General features: G+C 39.4%; 1 protein-coding gene across 2 annotated transcripts in view; it reads right to left on the bottom strand.

Moving 5' to 3' along the window:
- LOC126272449 (uncharacterized oxidoreductase YjmC-like) overlaps positions 1 to 14,983 on the bottom strand; it is a 179,178-nt gene that overhangs the window by 121,328 nt on the left and 42,867 nt on the right. For both annotated transcript variants that reach the window (XM_049975325.1, XM_049975326.1), the window contains exons 4-7: positions 14,034 to 14,095; positions 13,899 to 13,952; positions 13,344 to 13,442; positions 11,139 to 11,334 (exon numbers count right to left, since the gene is read on the bottom strand). In XM_049975325.1, the coding sequence (XP_049831282.1) occupies positions 11,139 to 11,334; positions 13,344 to 13,442; positions 13,899 to 13,952; positions 14,034 to 14,095 (411 nt within the window). The remainder of the gene's footprint in view (positions 1 to 11,138; positions 11,335 to 13,343; positions 13,443 to 13,898; positions 13,953 to 14,033; positions 14,096 to 14,983) is intronic.

Raw genomic sequence — 14,983 nt, 5'->3', positions numbered from 1 at the left:
ATAGTGATAAGACTATGGGCACAAGGAATGATGGGGTATGGGGAAGAGGCATCAGCATGATAGGTAGATTCTAGGAGTTAAAGGGATGGGGAATATGTGCATGAGGTGTCTTTGCTTGTGTGAATGAATCTGTGTGTTTCCTTTCCTGAAAAAGGCTTTGGCCAAAAGCTAATGTGTAAGCACCTTTTATGGTGCCTGAGAGCAACTCAACATGTCATCATTTACAGTAAGTAGCATATCCTAATCAGGAGTTCCCATTGTTTGTTTTTTATCTAATGGTTTTCCTTCCATCAGACAACTCTGTGATGTTTTCCTTTGTTACTATTCTCTATAACATTATTCTTTTTAGTGTGTGTTCTTTCTCTTTTTTCCTGTCTTCATTCACTGCCTTCCAAACTGTACACACTTCCAAGCCATACTATACCAACAAACTCATCCACACTCAACATGTGGCTATGTGACTGTGTAGATTGTTGATGCAGCATCTGACACCCCAAATTCTTCTCACTGATAATTATAATTTTCCTATTGATTCCAGTTCATCCATCATCCTAGCATATTTCAGCATTTCATTCTCCCCACCTATGCAGGCAACACAAACTTGTGATCTTTTTCCTAACTGATACCCCTACCCCCTTTTCTCCCTTATTACAAAACAGGCATGCTCTCATACTACATCTGTTCCTTTTCTCACTGGTTTATGTACATTTTAACCTATTTGTGCATATTTTTATGTATTTCTGCACAATTTTACATATCTGTGTGTACATTTATGTATCTGTTTGTGTTTCTGCAGCTCTTTATGTTTTTACCGGTAAGTGTCTTTCTTGTTATAAAGCTCTCCTCACAATCATCTAATACCTTCACTTGCCCATTTCCGTGTCATTCCCATCTCCTCTATGCTGTCCCTGTCACAATGGATCCATGCTCCAGATTTCTGCAACAGCTGAGATAAATATCCCTTTCCCTGGCTAAAACCCAGTCCCACATCCTGTTTGATAAATGCTGCTTAAACCATGGAACCCCCAAATGGCATGACCATAAAAATTTCTTTTTCTGGATCCCAGCATTCCTTCCACAATGACCTTCACCTTTTCACATTCCACCAGTCCCTTGGCCTCACAAACATGGCACTGAAAAAGAACACACCTTTGTGGCACAGGCATCCAAGAACCACCACTGCTCCTCTGCAAGATATTGTTACTGTGCAGGCCCTGCTACATATGTCACATCTCTGAATTGAATTTCTTGCTACCCAGCACCTGGAGGAGCATTCCAGACACTACCTCCATGAGTTATCAAACTGATGACATTCTACTGCCATCTTGGGGCACCAGTATCCAACCCATATATCACCCACAATGTCCCCCTCAGCAACCTCTCATAGCACCCAGACCCTGCCTAGCTGACCTTCTTGCCTTGCCAAATCCTCCAAAACTCCCTACCAACACAATACCAAATTCAGAGACAAAACATTCTGATAACTCTGTTTTTAACCTTTAGACCAAATCCCTCAGCACCACAGAGGTATCAGTCAAATACAAAGACTTCACCTTTAGTGCGACACTCAAATTTAACCATGTTGGACTTGTCAAAAACCTACACTCCTTCTCCCTGTCCCTGGAAAGGGAACACCTCTTTGCCAGCACTTCCTCCAGCCAAAATCAACCTAATCTTTAATCCCAATACTGCACCCTGCCTCTACCAGTTTACACCACCATCTACCCATAATCCTGCCCCCCTCTCCCCCCTCACCTACCTCCGGTCACCTTCCAAGAATTCCTTACCTCCAACTTGACCTCATCATCCTTCCCCAAATCTTCCTCAGAACACCAACCTTTCAGCATAAGAAAGGACAGCCATAGACAACCTCAAAACAAATCTTAGCCTAAACATTCTACCTGCAGACAAAGGTTTCACCACTGTTGCTACAAATTGTGGTGACTACCTGGCACAAGGCCTCTGCCTATTATCTCCACCCTCCACCTTCAAACTCTGTCAGTGTGATCCCATTCCAGAACTCCAATGTAATATCAAATCCTTACTTAAAGCCTCAGGCCCTTTCCAGAACCTCTCCTCTGAATCCATTTTCATCATCACCGCTATGACACCCCACACACCCACCTTCTACATGCTCCCCAAAATCCACAATCCTGGATGCATCTTTGTAGTCGTTTATTGTATCCCTACTGAAAGAATTTGGCCATCACTGAACAAAGCCTCCAATGAGCTGCTCATAACTAGCCTCCCACATCAAAGATACCAACCACTTCCTTCACCAACTCTCCATCATTCCCTCCTTTTGGATCATTACACATCACTATTGATGCCACTTCCTTATATACCAACTTCTTTCATGCCTATGATCTTACCACTACTGAATGCTACCTTTCCCAACGTTCTTCAGGCTTCAGAGTCACTACCTCAATCTAACTTTATCGTAACTCACAACTACTTCTCCTTTGTAGGGAATGTATTCGACCTGCAGCACAGCCATGGGCATCCACATGGCACACTCATAAACCAACCTGTTTATTGGCCATCTTGAGAAGAACTTTCTAGCTTCCGAAAAAGCCAAACCCCTAGCCTGGTTCAGGTTCACTGAAAATATCTTCATGACGAGATTCAGGGTCTTAAAGTCTACTTTTAGTAGCCACTTATGTGAGTCTGGCCACTCTGTAACAGATGGCCACTGGATTGGTTGTATTTTAACATTGGCTCTGTGTTTAAATGGTGTATTCATGTGGCAAGTGTCACTTTAGGCAAGTGGTTCGTGCACTCACAAGTAGTGGAAGTGTCAATTATTCAAGTGCACATTTTCTCAAAGAGACATTAAATGTAAATATGGCACGGTGAATGACTTAAAGTTTTAAGTGGGATTGGTCCCGTCATTGTGGAGGGACATCACTCTTGGTGTTTGCACTGTGTGAGCTGAGGAACGTCACATGGACTACTGCACTGTGTCAAAAGCCCACTACCACTGCTGTTGCCAGCTACTCTGCTGTCCCAACAAGCCGTGTCCACTGTGAAGCGAGCCTCACCTGACACATGGTGGCACTGCTTCTGGCAACTCAGCAGAAAGCGATGTAAGTCAGTGGTACAGCTTAACGTGGAGAAGACATATACTGCAGCATGTGTGACATCAAATGAGAAAAGATATGTAGTCAGGATGGCTACCCAGAAAGGAACAGTGATGACTGACACAGCTAATTCAAATGACAATGCCAAAGGGAAAACTGCAACAATTAGAGAAGCAGTGAATATAGAACAGTGGAATGAAGACTTGATGACATTTATTGAAAATGAATTTTCTGCACAAAAGATGACACAGGCAAAAGCAGCAAACTGAAAATGGAATTAAAGGAGAAAACATTGCAATAGGCAACAGAGCTGGCATTATTAATTGGCAGGGTGAACAACTACAAAAATAAAATGAAAGTTATACAGAAAATTCATAAAAACCAGCGAAAAAATTTGACGCCTAGCAGAGATGTAACCAAAAAAGTTCTTGTAGCTAAAATCACGCAGTAACACAAATAATGTAACAAAGACTAATGACTTTAATAAGCCCTATCAAGGAGAAAATTTGTATAAGGTAGATCAAGCAAAACAATAATGTAATCATCCTGGAAACTGCTTCATGAAGTAACATGGAAAAGATAATGAACAGCAAAAAGGTGCAACAGATATTGATCTATGAACAGCCTGCAAAACTGAGACCTTTAGTGATACTATAAGAGATCCCTGAGGACACAGATGCGAAGATGTTAAAAGATGCAATATACAGGTAGAATCTTGAAGATGAACTGACTATGGAAAGCATCAAAACTGGCTTTAAAGTAAGTTTTAGGACAGAACCAGTGGGAAGAAAAGCAGTCTATCAAGTGACTGACGTGCGCCCTGAGCTTAGAACAGCTGAGAAAGATTTCGAAATATCAGGCATACAAATTCCAACATTCAAGTTAATTGCAATATGTTTATATAGATCTCCAGCTAACCACCTAAAAAAATTCAATACTCGGCTTGATACTTTACTATACAAAGCACTAACAAATCGAAAAACAGTTCTTATATGTGAAGACCTGAATGAAGACTTTAATAAGCGAAGCAATTCAAAATCTGAGCTGATGAACATATTGTTGTTGTTGTTGTGGTCTTCAGTCCTGAGACTGGTTTGATGCAGCCCTCCATGCTACTCTATCCTGTGCAAGCTTCTTCATCTCCCAGTACCTACTGCAGCCTACATCCTTCTGAATCTGCTTAGTGTATTCATCTCTTGGTCTCCCTCTACGATTTTTACCCTCAGTGCTGCCCCCCAATGCCAAATTGGTGATCCCTTGATGCCAGAACATGTCCTACCAACGGATCCCTTCTTCTAGTCAAGTTGTGCCACAAACTCCTCCCCAATTCTATTCAATACCTCCTCATTAGTTATGTGATCTACCCATCTAATCTTCAGCATTCTTCTGTAGCACCACATTTTGAAAGCTTCTATTCTCTTCTTGTCTAAACTAATTATCATCCATGTTTCACTTCCATACATGGCTACACTCCATACAAATACTTTAAGAAACGACTTCATGACACTTAAATCTATACTCGATGTAAACAAATATCTCTTTTTCAGAAACGCTTTCCTTGCCATTGCCAGTCTACATTTTATATCCTCTTACTTTGACCATCATCAATTATTTTGCTCCCCAAATAGCAGAACTCCTTTACTTCTTTAACTGTCTCATTTACTAATCTAATATCCTCAGCATCACCCGACTTAATTTTTCCTTTGGTGATGTTCATCTTATACCCTCCTTTCAAGACACTGTCCATTCCATTCAAGTGCTCTTCCAAGTCCTTTGTTGTCTCTGCCAGAAGTACAATGTCATCGGCGAACCCCAAAGTTTTATTTCTTCTCCATGGATTTTAATACCTACTCCAAACTTATATTTTGTGTCCTTTACTGCTTGCTCAATATACAGATTGAGTAGCATCAGGGACAGGCTACAACACTGTCTCACTCCCTTCCCAACCACTGCTTCCCTTTTGTGTCCCTCAACTCTTATAACTGTCATCTGGTTTCTGTACAAATTGTAGATAGCCTTTCGCTCCCTGTATTTTACTCCTGCCACCTTCAGAATTTGAAAGAGTGTATTCCAGTCAATGTTGTTAAAAGCTTTCTCTAAGTCTAAAAATGCTAGAAACGTAGGTTTGCCTTTCCTTAATCGAGCTTCTAAGATAAGTTGTAGGGTCAGTATTGCCTCACGTATTCCAATATTTCTACGGAATCCAAACTGATCTTCCCCGAGGTCGGCTTCTACCAATTTTTCCATTTGTCTGTAAAGAGTTCACGTTAGTATTTTGCAGCTGTGACTTATTAAACTGATAGTTTGGCAATTTTCACATCTGTCAACACCTGTTTTCTTTGGGATTGGAATTACATTCTTCTTGAAGTCTGAGGGAGTTTTGCCTGTCTCATATATCTTGCTCACCAGTTGGTAGATTTTTGTCAGAACTGGCTCTCCCAAGGATGTCAGTAGTTCTAATGGAACGTTGTCTACTCCTGGAGCCTTATTTCAACTTAGGTGTTTCAGTGCTCTGTCAGACTCTTCACGCAGTATCATATCCCCCATTTCATCTTCATCTACATCCTCTTCCATTTCCATAATATTGTCCTCAAGAACGTCACCCCTGTATAGACTCCCTATAAACTCCTACCACCTTTCTGCTTTCCCTTCTTTGCTTAGAACTGGGGTTCCATCTGAGCTCTTGATATTCATGCAAGTGGTTCTCTTTTCTCCAAAGGTCTCTTTAATTTTCCTGTAGACAGTATTTATCTTACCTCTCGTGAGATAAGCCTCTACATCCTTACATTTGTCCTCTAGCCATCCCTGCTTAGCCATTTTGCACTTCCTGTCGTTCTCATTTTTGAGACGTTTGTATTCCTTTTTGCCTGATTCACTTACTGCATTTTTATATTTTCTCCTTTCATCAATTAAATTCAATGTTTCTTCTGTTACCCAAGGATTTCTACTAGCCCTCGTCTTTTTACCTACTTGACCCTCTGCTGCCTTCACTACTTCATCCCTCAAAGCTACCCATTCTTCTTCTATTGTATTTCTTTCCCCCATTCCTGTCAATTGTTCTCTTATGCTCTCCTTGAAACTCTGTACAACCTCTGGTTCTTTCAGTTTATTTATGTCCCATCTCCTTAAATTCCCACCTTTTTGCAGTTTCTTCAGTTTTAATCTACAGTTCATAACCAATAGATTGTGGTCAGAGTCCACATCTGCCCCTGGAAATGTCTTACAATTTAAAATCTGGTTCCTAAATCTCTGTCCTACCATTATATAATCTATCTGAAACCTTTTAGTATCTCCAGGGTTCTTCCATGTATACAACCTTCTTTCATGATTCTTGAGCCGAGTGTTAGCTATGGTTAAGTTATGCTCTGTGCAAAATTCTAAAAGGGGGCTTCCTCTTTCATTACTTAGCCCCAATCCATATTCACCTACTACGTTTCCTTCTCTTCCTTTTCCTACTGTCGAATTCCAGTCACCCATGACTATTAAATTTTCGTCTCCCTTCACTACCTGCATAATTTCTTTTATCTCATCATACATTTCATCAATTTCTTCATCATCTGCAGAGCTAGTTGGCATATAAACTTGTACTACTGTAGTAGGCATGGGCTTTGTGTCTATCTTGGCCACAATAATGTGTTCACTATGCTGTTTGTAGTAGCTTACTCGCATTCCTATTTTTTTTTTTTTTATTCATTATTAAACCTACTCCTGCATTACCCCTATTTGATTTTGTGTTTATAACCCTGTATTCACCTGACCAAAAGTCTTGTTCCTCCTGCCACCGAACTTCACTAATTCCCACTATACTAACTTTAACCTATCCATTTCCCTTTTTAAATTTTCTAACCTACCGCCCGATTAAGGGATCTGACATTCCACACTCCGATCCATAGAACACCAGTTTTCTTTCTTCTGATAACTACGTCCTCTTGAGCAGTCCCCGCTCGGAGATCCAAATGGGGGACTGTGTTACCTCTGGAATATTTTACTCAAGAGGACGCCATCATGATTTAATCATACAGTAAAGCTGCATGCCCTCAGGAAAAATTACGGCTTTAGTTTCCCCTTGCATTCAGCCATTCGCAGTACCACAACAGCAAGGCCGTTTTAGTTAGTGTTACAGGGCCAGATTAGTCAGTCATCCAGATTGTTGCCCCTGCAACTATTGAAAAGGCTGCTGCCCCTCTTCAGGAACCACAAGTTTGTCTCGCCTCTCAACAGGTACCAATCCATTGTGGTTCCACCTGCGGTATGGCTACCTGTATCACTGAGGCATGAAAGCCTCCCCACCAACGGCAAAGTCCATGGTTCGTGTGTGTGAGTGTGGGGGGACAGCCAATAATTTGGAGATTGCCATCCACTCCCCTACACGTGAAACAAATCATTCTAGCACTACCATAGACCAAATAATAATAAGTACCAAAACAAAATATAAATCAGTTGTAACTCAAGCTGGACTGGCAGACCATCATGCACAGGCTATAAGCTTTTGTGAAAACACTAATCCATCCTATAATTATATGAGGAAGAGTACAAATGTGGGCAGAACGTTCAGTAATACTGCAGTACAAACATTCCAGAATTATCTCCAACAAGAATCATGGGAGATAGTGTATAGTACAGAAAATATTTCTGATAAGTTTTAGACATTCATGAATATTTTTAAATATTATTTTGATCTTGCTTTTCCATTGAAAGCCAAAACAACGCAAACCACTAAAGGCATCAAGTGGATTACTAGTGGTATAAGGAAACTTGTGCTAGAAAATGGTACCTTCACAATATTGCAAGAAGCTACAACATAACTCAGGAGTTTGATAGTAACCCACAGGAAGTAGCTAATATGTTTAATAACTATTTTATAAATGTAGTAGAGAAACTACTACAGCAGACTTCTAATAGAAAACAGCATACAGAAACAGGGAAAAAAGTCTCAAGCAGATCAATGTTTCTGTACACAACAAATGTAGTAGTACGGGTTGCAATAAAAAGTCTCAAAACAAAACACTCTGCAGGTGTAGATCATATACCTGATTTCTTTATAAAGAAGTGTGGGGACTTGATTACTGAGCCCTTAACCCACCCATGTAACCTATCTTTTGCTACAGGAACTTTTCCTTCATGTTTGAAAATAGGAAAAGTAAAGCCATTATACAAGAAAGGAAACAAAGATGATATTTCCAACTACAGACCACTGGCCAAGATAGACATGAAGCCCATGCCTACTACAGTAGTACAAGTTTATATGCCAACTAGCTCTGGAGATGACGAAGAAATTGAAGAAATGTATGATGAAATAAAAGAAATTATTCAGATAGTGAAGGGAGAAGAAAATTTAATAGTCATGGGTGACTGGAATTCAGTAGTAGGAAAAGGTAGAGAAGGAAACGTAGTAGGTGAATATGGATTGGGGCTAAGAAATGAAAGAGGAAGCCGCCTGGTAGAATTTTGCACAGAGCACTACTTAATCATAGCTAACACTTGGTTCAAGAATCATTAAAGAAGGCTGTATACATGGAAGAATCCTGGAGATACTGGCACATTTTGGACAGATTATATAATGGTAAGACAGAGATTTAGGAACCAGGTTTTAAATTGTAAAACATTACCAGGGGCAGATGTGGACTCTGATTAAAACTGAAGAAACTGCAAAAAGGTGGGAAGGTAAGAAGATGGGATCTGGATAAACTGACTAAACCAGAGGTTGTATAGAGTTTCAGGGAGAATGTAAGGGAACAATTGACAGGAATGGGGGAAAGAAATACAGTAGAAGAAGAATGGGTAGCTTTGAGGGATGAAGTAGTGAAGGCAGGAGAGGATCAAGTAGGTAAAAAGACGAGGGCTAGTAGAAATCCTTGGGTAACAGAATAAATATTGAATTTAATTGATGAAAGGAGAAAGTATAAAAATGCAATAAGTGAAGCAGGCAAAAAGGAATACAAGTGTCTCAAAAATGAGATCGAGAGGAAGTGCAAAATGGCTAAACAGGGATGGCTAGAGGATAAATGTAAGGATGTAGAGGCTTATCTCACTATTTCTCAAAAATACTTGGTTGATCACTGCTTTTACACAGTAAATGAATCCCACAAAACTAAATTTTTGTGTGTTTACCCATTCATTCAGAAGAATATTTGTATTTTATCTCTCTGTATATAGCGTAACAACATTTATTTAAGTATTCATCATTAATTGATATATTAATGTGTGTTATTATGTACAAAGGTATATTATACGTACAACTGTTAATATTAACAAAAAAATCCAGATATCTCTTGCACAATGTGCAGCTATAGATGAAAATGGGTTAATAAATCAAATCAAAATCAAAATCATTCTTCCTTACCACTGTCTCCTTCTCTGCCGCTTTCACTGTCTGTATGTCCCACTGCCACTGTCTTTGTCCCATTCTTTTTCTCTCTCACTGTCACTGTCTCTTTCTTTCTCACTTACAATATGCTCTCTTTCTCTCCAGCTGCCACTGTCTCCTCTCCATGCACATCGTCGAGGATAGTTTGCTTATAGTGTCAACCCCTAAACCAGGAAATTTTAACACATGGGCATAGGAGACGGCGAAAATGGGCAAATATTTTTGTGTTAAGGTTTGCTGGTCAAAGGGAGGGTGGGGGATCTCGGAGCTCAGTGTCCAGTTCTCCTAAGCCTATGCATTATTTCCAATCATCTCTCTTTTTCATTTCCACTGTCTCCTCTCTCTTTTGCTCCCACTGCTACTGTCAACATCAGTTAATCTTTCTCTTTTACTGGAACAGTCTCTTACTGACCATCACTATCTCCTGTCTTCTTCTTTCCCACTGGCAATACTCTGCTCTCTCTGTCTATCTGCCACTCTTTCAATGCAAGAAAGAGTAAATATGTTTGCATGCAAAAATTTTTTGTGAGGAAGGTAGAATGAGGATTAAAACAGCTGCCCCACTTTTCTGTAGGAGTCTTTAAAATAGGAGCATATTCACTTTGTTGTGCTCTGACAGAAACAATTTTAGAGGGTTCCTTTCTTTCCCCTGTTACGGCGGAGTGTGCTGCTTATATAAAATGAATTCTATGGGACACTCAAGTTTTGACAGTTTATTTATGTATCTCAATACCTTTACATACTTTGACACATATAAGCAACAAATAAGTGTGTATAACATAATGTTAGCACAAAATTTTCTTTCATCTAGTGGAAATTCACTTTATTTTTAGTCTACACCTACAGTACACCAACAAATATGATGTTTGTTTGATATGCAAGTACAAAAACGTTTGTATGACAAAAGTAATCTTTGTAAGCTGCTTACACCATCAGGCAGCACTACCAAATAATTTCCAGTTGAATACAGCCTGTATATGTAGAACATACTGATTACACAGACAGCACACTACAAAATTTTATTAGTAACAAAATGGTAATTAAAAACATTGTTGGGAATGTCAGAACTATTTGATGAACTGAGAATCCTTATTATGTGTTCACTAGATCAGTTGAAACTACATTTATACCTCAAATTGAATGTTATTTGCACTCATATTGTAACTTTGAATCTCTGGATACCAGCCACAGATAATGATATAAAAAAAAAAAGCTTCAAGTCCCCTGAGAACATCATCTTAATTACATACAGTAACAATTTTGACAATTTGCCATGAATAGAAATTATAGATGTGGAAATCCCCACAATCAGTACTTCTGGTTTTCTCAGGAACCACCCATGAACCAATGGCACTTTTATAACCTGCCTAAGGGCCACCCTAGACCACATATAATTCAAAAGAACCATCAATCTGCTCAATTTTCCTTCGCTGAGTAAGCATGTAATGTGTGAATTTTGACTCTGTATTGTAAGATATCTACAGTATACTTGTTCTTCAATAGGTATACAGATGGTCACTAGGACAGAGACTATCCAAAACACTTGACCCCTTATCTCTGTGATCTATAGAACCTGAGACATGACCCCCTGCAAACTCATATTTTCGTGAGCAGCTCTTTAGGGCATAAAGGTACTGTGCACTGTTGTGCACAGACTGATAAGAAAACGTTTATAGGATAGCAGCACTTACCACTAAGTATTCCAGAAAATACTTCAACAAGAATACCCAAGCAATAGCCTTTATATCCAGAATGCGTTTCTGAACCCCCAAGGGGCATGAGAAGGCCAGTTTTGAAGGCCACCTCAGCATCTGTTGTTAGTGCACCATCGGGGCCCAGAGCCCAGCCGGATGGAATAGGTGCTTTTTTACGCCGCTGGAATTCAATCTGGAAAGCAAAACAATGCTTTGAGAAGTTGTTATACACGTGTACAAATGTGTGTGTGTGTGTGTGTGTGTGTGTGTGTGTGTGTGTGTGTGTGAGAGAGAGAGAGAGAGAGAGAGAGAGAGAGAGAGAGAGAGAGAGAGAGAGAGAGGGGGGGAGGGGGGAGACAGTGTTTTAATCTGACATGACAGTGGTCCCAGACAGTCGAGTAGTACTCAGAATGGTTCACACCACTGTTCTGTATATGGCTTGTTTTAGAGATGAGCTACACTTTCATACAATTCCACCAATAAACCACAGTTGTCCATCTGTGTTCCCTACTACCATCTGCTCATTCCACTTCACATCAGTTTGTATCTTATGCCAAGAAATTAAATCCATGTAACTGTGTCAAGCAATACATTGCTAATATTGTATTTGAACATAAAAGGATTGTTTTTTAAACACACCTGCATTAATTGACATTTTTCTACATTTAGAGAAAACTGCCACTCATCATACCAACTAGAGATTCTATCTAGGTCATCTTGTATCTACCTACAGCCACTCAATGGCAACACCTTGACATATACCACAGCATCATATGAAAACAGTAGCATATAGCTGCTCACTCTGTTCATCAAATCATTTACGCATATATAGCACTAACAACACATTTCCCTGGGGCATCGCCTGATGGACACCTGCCATTGAGGACAATTTACTAGGCTTGATTACTTAAGTAGTCAAGGTCCTTGAGCCTCTCACATATCTGGGAACCGAATATACACTTGGCCCTTTATTAACAGCCAGCAGTGGGGCATCCTGTCTAATACTTTCCAAATACCTAGGAATATGGAACCTACCTGTTGTCCTCCATCACTGGTTCACAGGATATTATGTGAGGAAAGGGCAAGCTGAGCTTAACACAAGTCAAGCTTTCTAAACCCATGATAATTTGTGGGCAGATGTTTTTTCATCTCATGGAACTCTATTATATTTGAACTCAAAATTTGTTAAAAAATTCTGCAGGAAACTGATGTTAATTATCAGCAACAAAAAACAATGAGGAGTAAATGTGTGCTGGTATATAGCTTTGCCAGCACACTGATTGGCACTAGGAAATGTTGCGTAGCAGGTGCTGAACTACGTGGGTCTATGACAAGAGAAGACCAAGATATGCCCCCAGGCTTTGCACCATTAATGTGCCCTGGACAGCTTGGATATAGGCTGCTGCTGACAACCAAGCTGTCTCAATCGCTCAATCTCTCTCTCTCTCTCTCTCTCTCTCTCTCTCTCTCTCTCTCTCTCTCTCTCTTTTAGTACCTCAGTATGTCGCATCGGGACTCAGTTCGCATTGCACCTCAATATGTCACATTGTGCTAAAGTCTTCCACAGTGATAGTCATCGCCTCACGCTTTAGCTAGCTCTGAGGGAATATTAGTCATTGAATATAGTTGCAATATGGACATAGACATTGATTGCTGTTAATCACAGAACTCCAGATTGGACATCCTTGAAGTTAAGTACTCAGTTGGTTTCTGTAATAAAGTGTAGTTTAATCTCATGTGCATTTAATATTGTAGTGAGAGGAAACTGCCCACCCGCCTATCATACCACACTCTCCTCATAAACTCACAAAACAACACAGGAGGGCACAGCTACAATAAAATATACTGAACAGTGAGAAATAATTCCACAAAGAGGAATCTACTTTACACAATATTCTTACAGTTCACTTATGATTAATAAATATTTTATTTATTTTAGGTTCAGTGCCCCAGAAGGGAGTTTCATAAGACAACAAGGAGTGGAAATATGCAACATAAGCCAAAACCAAATAAACTGTAACACTGAAATTGATTATTAAGAATTTTATTATTGCTTGTAACACATACACAGTTCCTATTTACCATTTGCTTAACTGTTCCTGTTTCAAACAAAGTGGAAGAAATATTTCATAATCGACTAACCAACAATTTAACATCAGTCAGTTTCTTTGTTAACTTGTGATTGAAATGGAAGCGCTTTACCTTTCCCACAGCGACAGCAGTTGTGGCCATATCAATAATGATACTATCCCCTCCAGTTCCTGGAGCTGCCAGTGCCAATGGATTTGTACCCAGGGCTGCCTGTAAATATGTAATGTGTTTGGTAAATATTTATAACATAGTTATACAATACTTCTACGTATTTTTGTGTTATTGTAGGATGATAAATTATAAAAAAGAAATCACAATTAAAAAATAATTGCCATGTTAATGAATATCTCAAGAATGCAATACAAACAGCCAGCCAGAACGCAGCAATAATTTTAGATTTTTGTTTTGTGCTTTACAGGTGTACCAAGGCTTTATTTGTAACACTCACATGCATTCTCTACCTCAATGATTTCTGTGAATGCTACATGGCAGTGAACTACTGTAAAGCATCCTTGGGCAGTAATAGCCACAGGTTTGCAAATATTCTTCTCATTATGAATATTTCCTATATGATTTTTGCTATTTACAATGATGAATACACAAAATACAGAAAAATTATGTGGGTAACTCATAAATCTCAAGAGATAAACAATATATATGCCCTACCTGCTTTGCACGAGTTGGTGCCATCAGTGGTGATGTGTTTGTAAAAGTCATACCCTGAAATGATGGAAATGACTAGTTAGTGATAAGATTCCCTTAATTAGTGCTAGAGTACAAACTAAATAAAATATAACTCACCAGCATTCCTTCCTGTAGTGCTTGTTCAGCATAAAAAGCAGCTATTCCATAGTGATTAGAACCTGGGAAAAAATCAAAAATGACTACTCCTTCATTTTTAGGAATGATGCCAGTCTCTATGTTTTTATCATACAGGCTTTGATAGAATAATGAGGCCCATTATATTTCACTTTTGTACATACATCAATACACTATTATGGACATTTTATTATGAAGGAGGAGAAGAAATGAGTAAATATAAATCAGACATTTAAGGCCATATATAACAGTGTATGAAAACGTAACTATAGTCACTATGTGGGGACACCAGCATGAGTAATACCTCTGATAAGAGAATACACCAAGTGGAGTACAATATCTGGTGGGATTCCAAAGAAATCAGTTTGATTTAGAATCTTATACTGCAAGGACATCTTGTATGTTGAACTGTGAGCAATAAAGCAGTATCATAACACCAATGTGTTGTCTCTGTTGTTGGTATAACCTCTGTGCCAAATAGGTAAAGCTAGTATGTAGGTAACCTGCAACAATCATGTAACACAATGGGGAGACATTTTGTTCTGTATACACAGTAGCAATGAAGTCATCCTGCACTGATGGCGCCACATCATCAGTCCATAAAGACCTCAAGGACTAGCAGCAGTGATGTGCATCATCAGTGTAATAACTGTCAGCCAGTGCTCAGAGATGAACTAAATACAGCCATGGGTGTTGCTTCTCAAAACAATACATGCTTCAGCACACCACAATAGTGGGTTCCATTCAACAGTCTGCTTTTGGACTTTGTACAAGATTCGACACCAAGTGCATCAGTTCATGATTCAGCAGGACAAGTGGACTAAATATGAACAATAACATGACTCCCACGTCAATCGCATCAGCCGCTTCATGAATGCTATTAGGAATTATGACCACCATGTATGGTGGAGTGCAACAGACCGTAACTACCT

Source organism: Schistocerca gregaria, chromosome 5, assembly GCF_023897955.1.
Source record: "Schistocerca gregaria isolate iqSchGreg1 chromosome 5, iqSchGreg1.2, whole genome shotgun sequence".
Taxonomy (NCBI): domain Eukaryota; kingdom Metazoa; phylum Arthropoda; class Insecta; order Orthoptera; family Acrididae; genus Schistocerca; species Schistocerca gregaria.
The sequence above is the reverse complement of the archived record's forward strand: the minus strand, read 5'-3'. Positions and strand labels throughout refer to the sequence as shown.